This window comes from Corvus brachyrhynchos, unplaced genomic scaffold (assembly GCF_000691975.1).
Source record: "Corvus brachyrhynchos isolate BGI_N302 unplaced genomic scaffold, ASM69197v1 scaffold175, whole genome shotgun sequence".
NCBI classification, from domain to species: domain Eukaryota; kingdom Metazoa; phylum Chordata; class Aves; order Passeriformes; family Corvidae; genus Corvus; species Corvus brachyrhynchos.
The window spans coordinates 5,729,926-5,740,707 of record NW_008238448.1 but is presented as its reverse complement, the minus strand read 5'-3'; the positions used below and the strand labels follow the sequence as shown (position 1 = coordinate 5,740,707).

Genomic DNA, 10,782 nt, shown 5'->3' with positions numbered 1-10,782 from the left:
TCAAGCAGTAAACAGAAAACAATCATTATTTAACCCTTACCTCAAAATATCTTTTTGACGTTACTTAGCAAAAATAAACAACTCTGTACTTAAAATAAATGATGTACAATTACAACAGCTCTTATGCAACCTGTAGTATAATCTGCAACAAATAGAAGTTTCTCATTCGACTGTGAGCCCGGTTACAGACCTGTAAATAAAGACTAGTGATAAAGTCTCTGGCTGCCCAGGAGAGATCTTTTTGTGACTCAGAAGCAAAAGAAGAAAATTACCATGGTACTTCAGAAAAAGAGGAACTACAGTCACTACAGTGAAAAGCATGTATATAGAAATTTGTACAAAATATGGGCTGACAGATACATGGTATTTTAGGAGCAAGCATATCAGAGATTCGGATTTTACCTTCTGAAAATCCATCAAGTATGGCTACAAAAGGAAAAGAAACCGTAAAGTTCAACAAAACTCTACAAGAGAACAAGTATCTGCTTTCAGGGGAAAAAAAAAAAACAAACCAAAACTAAACTAAAAACCAGCATTCTAAGCAGTTATGACCATCCAAATCTGTGACTCAGGAAAGAAAACATATGAAGCAACTGAGAATTGACTAACACTTCTCCCTCTTACAGGAATTTAAAATGGAAGGTTTCACAGTTCCATTGATGCAGTTTAACAGTCAGAAGAGCAAAGCAGGGCTGGGAGGAGTTTGATTAGTCAAACAGTCAGTGTTCTTAACAAAGTTTATTAATTGGTTATTTTGTGTCCTGAATGTAAATGGCAAAACGGGTGAATTGTAACATAGGGATAGCAAATTTCTTTTTCTTTTTTTAACTACGAGCAACCAAAATATATTATTCCACTTTTCAGAACAAGCCATTCTAATGCAGAGTTGATCACATTAATGGTGCACTTTGTAACAGTCCATGGAGACAAAGCAAATTAACACTCTGGCCTCTTTTGAATATCATCTTATCTGAGGCCCGGGGAGAAAGCAGAAGTAGTTAGTAATTAGCTGTGGACTTTAATAATAAAATTACATTAATCTTCCAATGTTAGGTTTTGCAATGAAGGTATAGCTTCATGGTGGTAGAAGCACAAGAAGATACCAAAAATAGCTAAGCATGTCTTTAGCCATGAATGAGAAACTTCCTGTTTTATGTAATAATCACACAGCATGAAATTTTAACAACCTGGCATGTTTTGAACTTACTTTACTTCACTCATTGTTAAGACCAAATGGCTGATAGTGTCTAAAAACAACATTAAATGAAGGGCAGCTATGTAGGAATAGGAGATGTGATCCTCAAAGTGAAAATCTGAAGAACCTTCCCCTTTGAAACACAGGTTAGAAAAATACTATCATATAACGTTAATGGAATTTTTATTCAACACCCAGCTCTCCATTTGATGGGGAAGCAGACAAACATATCCCTTTAAGAAAAACCCCAAACAACAGAGTACTCCTCTACTGCTTTAGAACTGATGAATGCGTACCCATTTCTCCTAGACTTTGTAAAAAACAAAAAAATTGGCAGGAACCCTTAGAAGAGTGCCTTATCAGGAAGGGCCAGCCCAACCACTGCTCTTTCAGTTCTTCCAGGAATGGTTTGTGTGCAATGAATAAGGAGATGCTAGATATGATTGGAGTACATCACAGTGAACAAATACTACCCACAGGCTGTGGGCACACAGACTCAATCCCTCTTAGCAGGTGTTTAAATTACATGCTCTTAAAAGCTTAACACTTTGTCTGGATTCCAGATATCAACCTCACTGCTAGCTAAGTTGGAAACAACAACAGAAGTCATCAGTACAAAAAAAAATTGCTGTAACAGGCTTCTAAGAGCAAAAAGCTTCCACACTCCTCTTTATTTCAACAGAGATGATTAGTTAAGGTGCTTTAGGATTCTGCATGGCAGACAAGCTGGCAGAGGTGGCCATTTACTAAGCTCTGGAGTCTTTAGCGGGTATCTGAGGGCAGTTCCTGAGGCAGAACCCTGAACTGCTAGTTTCTGTAGCGGGGCATCTGTGGAGCAGGGGCTCCCTCTAAGGGGACTGAGGAGGAGACTGTCATCAGCTGTCCACCGTGAATTCTCTCATTCACCCGCAGGTCACAGCCATCCTGCAGCATCCTTATAGCTATCCTTGCAATGTTTTTAGAGTCATCAAGTCCACTGTGAGGTCTCCCATCATAATTCATGCCCAGATTTTCAAGCATGATTGTCAGCTTGGTCTGGTTCCTAGGAACCTGATGGAGAAAGGGAGTAACATTCAAGGATTAGGTTCAGTACCAAATCTTTTTAATCTAACACGGGGCAGTAGAAACACATGCAGATTTTAAGTCTACTTAAGTCACATATTACTTTCATGTTGCCTTCTGTCAGATCACTAACCATTTAGCTTCAAAGCACCTTGGTGAGACAGACACTCCCATTTTTACAGAGGAGACACAGTCAACAGGAGTTTGTCTAGACCTGAGATGATGTCAAGGGCCTCTCACCAGCACCAGCTCAAGATACACCTGTGCTGGCAAGGGTAGAAGCCACGGCCTAGATAAATTTAACAATCTTTACAAAAAACAAATTACCACCCACAGAGGCATTGCAGAGGGAATCAGATTCTGGTTTTCCTTATAAATTCTAAGTGATTAAAGAAGCACCAGGCTCCTGATTCTCACTGACATCAAGATCCTGAATGCCTTCAACCTTCACAGGATCTGATCATCAACATCTACAGCAACCCTGTAATATTTGCCCAGCACCAAGTAAAGCTCTTCCCTTATTAAATGTCAATCTCTCTTTTATCTAGAGGTCCTAATCTTTCTCTGTCCCCATTACACTGTCAAAAGTCAAGACTATATGAGGGTAGAGGTGCAAATTAGTTTTGTAGTGTATTGCATGAAAACAGGAAAAAAAAATTGAAAAATCAATACAGTCTTTTCAGCTGAACTACTTCGAAATACATTTGATCTAAGAGGACCGGTATAAAAGTTTTAGACAATCCTTCAAGGAGCACAACCTGACTCTTAAAAACAAGATTAAAACCAAAATGCTGTAGATTATATGATCTTCAATCAGTGAAGTGAGATCTGCACATGAAGCACATTTGAAAATCAGGCACCAGGCAACTAGTTTAAGTACTATAATTTTATACTACACAAGTAGAGATGACAAGCACAACAGGACATTCTAGACTTTTAAACCAAATTTTCCCATAAGAGAAACAGCAATTTGTACAAACCTTGTAGAAGTTCCCATATGATTTGCGAATATTGATCCACTTTTTGGCGAAAGAAGGGTATTTGATACGGCTAATACGGCACTGGATGTTCAAAAATTTACTCATATCCCACGATCTTAAAAAGTCAAAAGAGGAAAACATTAGTCATATATAATCCTGTGTTCTACATATTACACACTTGTAGAACTAAGAGCTGTCTTGTCTCTGGTAGAAGAAAAACAGTTTAGGAAAAGCTCTTTTGCTATAGTCATGGTAAAGAATTTTTTAATATGAATTTGTTAATCATGGCCAAAAAAATAATGATATGAGCAAGACTTTCACCAGGATAGTTTCAGGTCCACAATGGTTAAGACAAAAAATAGCACACCCAGTACTCCACCTACCACATCAACACTGAAAACTGCCAATAAATTAGATGCTTACACAGCCCTCGGGGAAGCAAGTGACACCTTAAATCTTCCTGATTATTTGGGTATGCATGTACCTCTATTTCAGGTAGGCTATTGAAACTAGACTGCACCTAGTTTTATGAGAAACCAGATCTCTATGAAAATATGAAGAAATTATAATACTATTTATTTAGCAGCCTGCCTTCTTGAAGGGAACCACCCCAACAAGTTTGTAAGCGGCAAGCTAAAGTAAAGCTTTTTTTCCCCATCTCTTGTAGCTGTCTATGCAATCTCACCTATACAACAGAGATTTCAATGCACCTATTTTCCTTAAGGAATTTCACTGAGGGTATTCCTCTGGAGGGGAATTCCAGAGACATTTAGGCCCAGTAATATAACCAGCCTTGCGCCAGTTTTGCTTTAGCATTTTCTGTTTTGAATTCACCATTGCTTCCAAAGATAGCAATGTAATTACAGGTTAAAAATTAGTTAAACAGAAATATTTACCATAGCTCCTTAAATTTATTAAGATTGGAATGGCATTATGTTAACTCCTTATTTTTAAGGTGCACATGGGTCTATACTGTACACCTCAAGTCCTGTGTGACACCTTTTTAAATGGTTCACACTGGACACAACAGTATTTCAGTAACGTGGGTTCTTCGCCAGAAAAGACCTGTGACCTACAGTAATTGTCTAAAACTTCAGTAACTTTGAGAAAAGGGTCTCATGGCCAAAACCAACTCTCATTAATTTAAGTTGGGTCAGTCAAAAAAACCCTGTATATCTATTATGTATCTACTAATCTACTCTGATAAATTATTTTTCAAACTACTCATAGACTAGAATATTTATCTGGGCTTTACTTGACAGAAGCGTTAGGCAATTATGCTCAGATTCCACAGGCTGTTTTTTCATAAGCTCCATTTTTGTTTCAGGGTTCCTCTCATTCTGGTTCAACAGAGTCATTGCATCAGAGCAGCACAGAACTGCCTTTTTAATCCAGCACAGCAGAAGACCTGCTGCAGGCAAGTACGAAAGTGCTCATCATTTACCTCAACATAGCTAATGTTAAAAACTCCCTGTCATACTTAAATCCTTCATTCCAAGAGAAGGAGTAAAGCAGATATGTTAACAGAATAATACTGTTTCACAGCTAAAAGGCAAGTGGCATCTGTAAAAAAAAAAAAATGCTCTGGCCAGTGCTCTACAAGATAAAGCTCAAACACTGTATTTCACTATATAACAAAGGTAAGATCCCAAGAACAATATTGCACCACAAATGTATCTAGATCTCAAGACCTCTTCACCATGCAGTTATCTGGGGACTTGATTTTCCACATAGACCTTGTGAGAGAGCAAGTTCAGGTGGCAGTTCCAGGGACTAGTGGAACACACAAAGCTTGTCAGAGGTGGGACCCACCAGAGCCACAGTCCTCTAAGCCAAAGCAGAGGTTTCTGTGCTAGCCATTTCTCCTTGTTCCATAAAGACCACCGTCCATTGTCTTCCAGCAAAATATCCAGTATGTATTAACAGTAACACTAACAGACACAGGGTACCACAGCACACCCACCACACACTTCTGAAGCCTCAGATGCAGAAGGGCACAGAAGTTACCTAGAACTAAAACTGCAGTGTTATTTTCAGGTATTATGTGCTAGATATAAATGGAGAATTACAGCAGCAATAAAGCATAAAGTCTGTTCAGCATCACTTTGTTGCATACAGACCACTAGGAAAGAAACGGCGCCATCTGATGGATTTAAGCTTCATTTTCAATGGTTCAGTTCAGCCTTCCCAATTTTACCAAAAGCTTCAATTAAAATAAAATCAGCAAAATGGCAGTGTCCTGATCCATCTTTAGCAATGCTCTCACAAATATTAAACACGGTTTTGCGGTTTTAGATTGTGCTGAAGGTTGCATAAGGACATACCCATCAGTCAACATGGAATAGCTATACTTTGTTCCCAGTTCTCGTTGTCTCATCCACTCTACAACATTCTGCAGAACTTGAGGAAAAGTATCAGCTTTATCAACAATGTCCTAAGAGAACAAAAAAACCCAAAACAAAGTAAGGAACATTTTTTCAGGAAAAGAAACAACCCAGCATTAAGTGTAAAAACTGTATTGGTATATGGGGACTTACAAAATTGGCTTCATCACAATCTTTACAAAACCAGCTTACACATTAACAGATGACTGGAGAGATTTTTCTAAACTGAAAAAATAGCACCACAAAAGCACCGCTACAAGAGCGAACCTCCTAATAGCTTCTGTAAAGGTAACAAGGTTAGTCTGCAGTTGAACTAGGATTAAAACATCTGAGGTTGTTTCCAAGGCTCCTTCTTAAGTCACTTATCAAAAGCCATTGCCATCCTAAGACTCTAAACTCTTTAGAATAAAAATCTTAGAAGAGGAACTGATGCAATTCAAAAGATACTTAGCTCTACTAAAGATTAAATTCCTCCGCATGAATTAAAAAGTGAATGCTCTTCCCCACAAAATGACCAATTTAGTGAAATCAGCTCTGTGATAACTGGGAGAGGGAAAAAACAAGGATTAAGAGAATAGGCCTTACAGAAAAATAACCATGAAATATTACCATTTAAAGTTACCAGTGTGAAAACATCAACACCACATATCTTTTTTTCCTGTTTCTTCCTGAAGAAACAAAAGCACAATTACCTGGGTTATTCCTGTCAGACTGATGCAGAAGTTTGAAAGCTTGGGATTAATCTCTGGCTTCACGTATTGCTGAAAGGTATCCTCCTGTAACAGGAGAATCAAAGGCTCAGCTGCAGCACGCTGTGCAGCCCACAAGGCAGCTTCTCTGGCTCGCCTGCAGCCCAAAGGCAACAGCAGCTACTTGTCCTGCTGCAGGCAAAAAGGAGTGTGTACCACCTGAGCCAGTATGAGCCTCCTGACTGGCCATCATCAGATTCCTGATGGGACACATAGCTTTTCATAAAGTCACCCCAAAACAAACCAGAACATGTCCTTTCTCTCAGCCAGTAGGCACCAAAGAGTGGGAATGTGGATTTAAGAGGGGGAAAGGACAGACTGCAAAAAAGCAGAGGATTTGGGAAAAGAAGAGTGTGAGTAAGGAAAAAAGTGAAAGGCATGAGCAAAGCCTTGTGTTTTTTAGGTGGTTTCTATAAAGGTTCACCTGCAATTCACAGAAAGCAACCAGTTGCACACCTCAGAAGCTTCATGCAAGTCCTACACCTCTGGATGCCAGCCAGACAGAGACAAACAAAACCTCACTCTGGGAAACTGAGCAATGCAAGAGTGAAGACTGAAGGCAAGTTTCATGGAAAAAGAAAGCCCCAAATCCCTGCTGTTATACAAAACCTTTTAGACAGACAAAAAAACCCACTCTAAGAGCAATAAAAACAATCCTGGTAATCTGCACAATCCTTTTTCTGCAGTTAGTCATACATGTAGCTATACTTTAGTTTAGCATCACAATGATTACCGGAAATCCTCCTCCTCTTAAGAGTTCTTCATAAATGAACCATTAGTCAGAGGTGTGCTCACTGAGTCACTCAGTTTCACTTAAGCAGCGGGTAGTTTATCCTAAAAGAAAGCTGTACTGGAACAGAGCACTTGAGGCTACCAAATGCCTGCTAAGTATGTTTGTTTAAAATCAGGTTACACAGCTATCAATCTGTTGGGTACAATGTAGAAACAGTTGAGCCCGACAAGAAGTGGAGTTCACTCAGCCTCACTTTCTTCATCTCTGCATTAGTGTCTTCTAGATTGCCTCACACAGGACCACAGAAATTAATCATTTTTTATTATGATGAATCCCTTAAGTCCTAGAAATAGATTTGTGGACCTTAAAGCAGGGAAAAAAAGGGCAGGTGGGAACAGACACAGACAAGAAAACTCGTTATCAATAGAGGGAGTCAACAGCAGGAGAATGATCATTTGGAAAATGCTTTCAGAATAGAAAGTACTGTTTGTACCTAAGAGACACAGAGGATAAGCCCTTATGAAAAAAAAAAGTATGCTATTTTAATGAAGTTCAAGATCTACTTAAAAACTAATTTAGACTTTCTGATGCAAACAAGTTACATCAAAGAATAGCATACCAACACAGCAATTAGAGCACTTACTATTTCCAGGGTACGTGTGTTTACTAAGACAACAGGAAACTCAATTATTTCATGTACAAATTCAGGTGGGTTTCCTTCTTCACATGTTGCTTCAAAGTCAACAACACAGATGTAGTCATAGCAGCTGTTTCCATTAGTGTGTTCCTTCTGCATCAGCTTCTGTTTCTTATAATAATTTTTCAATCTCTTTTTCAGTACATCTTTCACTCCTCTAAAGAAATAGGGAAAGTGACAAAGATTGCACTCTTGTTTAATTATTTCCCTTGTTGTAAAACTGAAGCTGTATTTAACATTTGAAAGTTCAACATTTATTAATCTCATTTTGAACACAAGCACTTGTGAAGTCTGAATTCCACTTTATCATAGAGGAGTGTTATCCCCATCATCTATGCTACATTATATCCCATTATGTGGGATAACGCAAAGGCTGTGATACCCCCCATCAATACAATACCAGGGACAGACTGGGAAGCATGGCACAGAGAAACTCTGCAGTCACCTCTAGTTCAGCAAGACTCAGTATCCAAAGCTTTTCCAAAGCTCAAGTCTTTGTAGATTACTCCTAGTTGGCCCCTGGCCCTGGAAGAAGTATTGCTTCACCTGTGCCCTCTACCTGAAGTGAGTCATGCCTGAGGCCTTTCTGCATCAGTGGCATAGATAACACAGAATCCAGCTTAAATGCCCACATTTTAAATTCTTCTTAATTTAAATTTAAAATTGAGCTCGAATAACTCTGTTAAAGTATTTGAGATTTCAGTTGTCAGAAAAACTTCCTGGTCAAGATCCTGCTTTTCAGGAGGTTTGTGGCTATAAATAAATTCACATGGCAAGAGATTAAAGTTACTTACTGCGTCCTTTTAATACAAACATTGAGTGCATATGCCAGAACTGCCATGTACCAAACCAGAGCTGAATAAATGAGGATAATTTACCCTTTCAAGGAAGTTGTTTACAAAATTATTCATTGCAAATGGAATAACAGAAGCTGTAAGAGATATGTGTAGCAAGTGGAATTATCAGAAAAGCAGCCCACTGATCCACAAATAAGAACTGAAATCAAACTACTAAACCTGCATTTGAGAACATCAACTGCTTCTGCAGAGATAACTCTTCTTCACCCTGGTTTACTGATCTAGTTTAAGTCAATGTCCAGTTCATTCAAAGTTGAGACAGTATGGGAACTGATGGAGCGGGAAATTACTTCTTTCTCCATCAAACTTATAAAAAAAGCTGAAAATAGGAAACGATCGACTATCATGATAACCTCAAAGGAAAGGATGGAGTGTGGCAATCTGCTCAATTCTCTACAGTCACTATTTGTTTACAGACAAGACATATTCTGACTTGACTTAATTGAATACATTGACGAAAGAAGTCTAGCTCCGCTGAAAGAGAAATTTAAAGCTTTCAGCATTTACAACTAGATTAAAAAATGCATGTAGAAAACTTACAACCTAAGAGAAGACCACAAACACATCATACACTATTTGAATTCTGCTTTTTATTTTTAAATCCGAGCAACTGCTAAACAGCTACAGACATCTAATGTGTTTTATGAAAAAATTTCTCAGGTAATGATAAGATTTTTTCCTCCTGAAGCACTAAATTAATTTAACCAACTAACTCCCCACCACTACTTCCTCATTACTGTTGCCTACAGAAACAATACACTTCATTTTTCCCAGCTGACCTTCTTCACAGTATCTCAAATATGTCTGGCCACAGAATTATTAGTCTTGCAGCTCATTTTCAATACAGGAGGAACTATGCTATATTCCCTTGCCTCCGCCCCAGTGAGCGCAAAATCAGCTTATAATACATTCATTTTTTCACATTATTCCAGGGCATGTATTCAGAGTAGCAAACTCTCCATCTAAGGGTACCTGTCCTCTGATTGATTAAATCCTGAGCCACATCACCAGAGTTTGTAGCGAGTATCAGATCTGTACTGGTACAGTAAATAAAAATATGGCTGTTCTGAAGCAAGTTTCTATATGATGAAGGTCTGCAGCACCACCTGAGAACCACTGTAGTTCTTCTTTCCCCCTTGACCAAAAAGTGATGAGAAGTACCTTACAGTTATGTATTCTTTCATTTCTTTGGGTTGCCAGTTGAGACAGCACACATAAAGCAGTATACTTTAATCCTACAACAAAAGCTGCAACAAGATTGCACATAAAACAATTGGTGTCTGGTGCTGTGTCTGCTTTTCACTTTGTGCTGAGTTTTTAAACCTTAAAATAATCATCTCTCATGGCTCTACTGCTCTCAAAGATAAATCAAGATGTTAACAAATAACCTGGTTTCAAGCTTGAACTCTGCAAGTTTACTTCTGAGCTCTTCTCTGGTCATTCTGTTGATATAACCATTGGTTATAGCAATTTCTTTGTAAATCGGATCACTGAAGTCGTTTGAACTGGCAGCTGAGGTTTTGCCATTAGTTTCTTGATCACTGATCCTACAATGCTGCTTACCCTAGAAAAAAGAGAAATCAGGAAGTCATTTAAGAAGGTCGAAACAAGAAGCCTGAGCATTCATAGTTCGTTTTTGCACCAAAACGCAGTAAAGCATCACACTGTTACACTTGTGATCCGACTGAGTGAACTAGCTTAGAGACAGGTAAGAAAATAAATACTGCCTGAAACACTATTTACTGCCTGAAGCCTGCTCTGAAACACTGTTTTCCTAAACAGCAGCAAACAGAATAAAGGGATAGTCATGCACGCGTCTTGAGCCACGTCGAACAGCAGCTCTTGGAGACAAAACTTGAATACGCATCCTAATCTGAACAGAGTTCTGTGGTGCAAGCGGGCAAAGCCTTCACCAGCTTTCTCTCGACAGCTGAATTAACCAGAATCCACACTGACTGGGACACGCGGGCCGGTGCCCAATACGTGCAAAATAAACAAAGCAATAAACTAACAGGACGAACTACGGACACTTCGGCTCCCGACCGCTGCTCGCGGCCTTTGCGGGGTGCGCACACGGCGCGGCCTCGGGCGGGCCCGCGGCCCCGGCGGCGCCCCTCGGGAGGGC

The 10,782-nt window shown here is 39.2% G+C and overlaps 1 protein-coding gene across 2 annotated transcripts; it reads right to left on the bottom strand.

The window, feature by feature from the left end:
• Positions 1-306: 306 nt before the first annotated feature.
• Positions 307-10,704, bottom strand: ERI1 (exoribonuclease 1). Of its 2 annotated transcripts, XM_008635632.2 has the most exons (6): positions 10,046-10,700; positions 7,747-7,957; positions 6,314-6,397; positions 5,562-5,671; positions 3,238-3,352; positions 307-2,245 (listed from the first exon to the last, which is right to left on the bottom strand). In XM_008635632.2, the coding sequence occupies exons 1-6, from the start codon at positions 10,096-10,098 to the stop codon at positions 2,003-2,005; spliced, it is 816 nt and encodes a 271-aa protein (XP_008633854.1). In that variant the 5' UTR covers positions 10,099-10,700; the 3' UTR covers positions 307-2,002. The 2 variants fall into 2 exon arrangements, with proteins under 2 accessions (XP_008633854.1, XP_017592256.1); XM_017736767.1 differs by lacking the exon at positions 6,314-6,397 and having other exon boundaries at positions 10,046-10,704.
• Between the last annotated feature and the right edge of the window lie 78 nt (positions 10,705-10,782).

Bases quoted from the DNA above. Each gene is read 5' to 3' on its own strand.
- ERI1 (XM_008635632.2), bottom strand. From the start codon at position 10,098: ATGACCAGAGAAGAGCTCAGAAGTAAACTTGCAGAGTTCAAGCTTGAA. The intron at 5,672-6,313 runs GTAATTGTGCTT...TTGTTCTCTTAG, and splicing joins GTCTGACAGGAATAACCCAG to GACATTGTTGATAAAGCTGA. The intron at 2,246-3,237 runs GTTTGTACAAAT...TTTCTCCATCAG, and splicing joins CATATGGGAACTTCTACAAG to GTTCCTAGGAACCAGACCAA.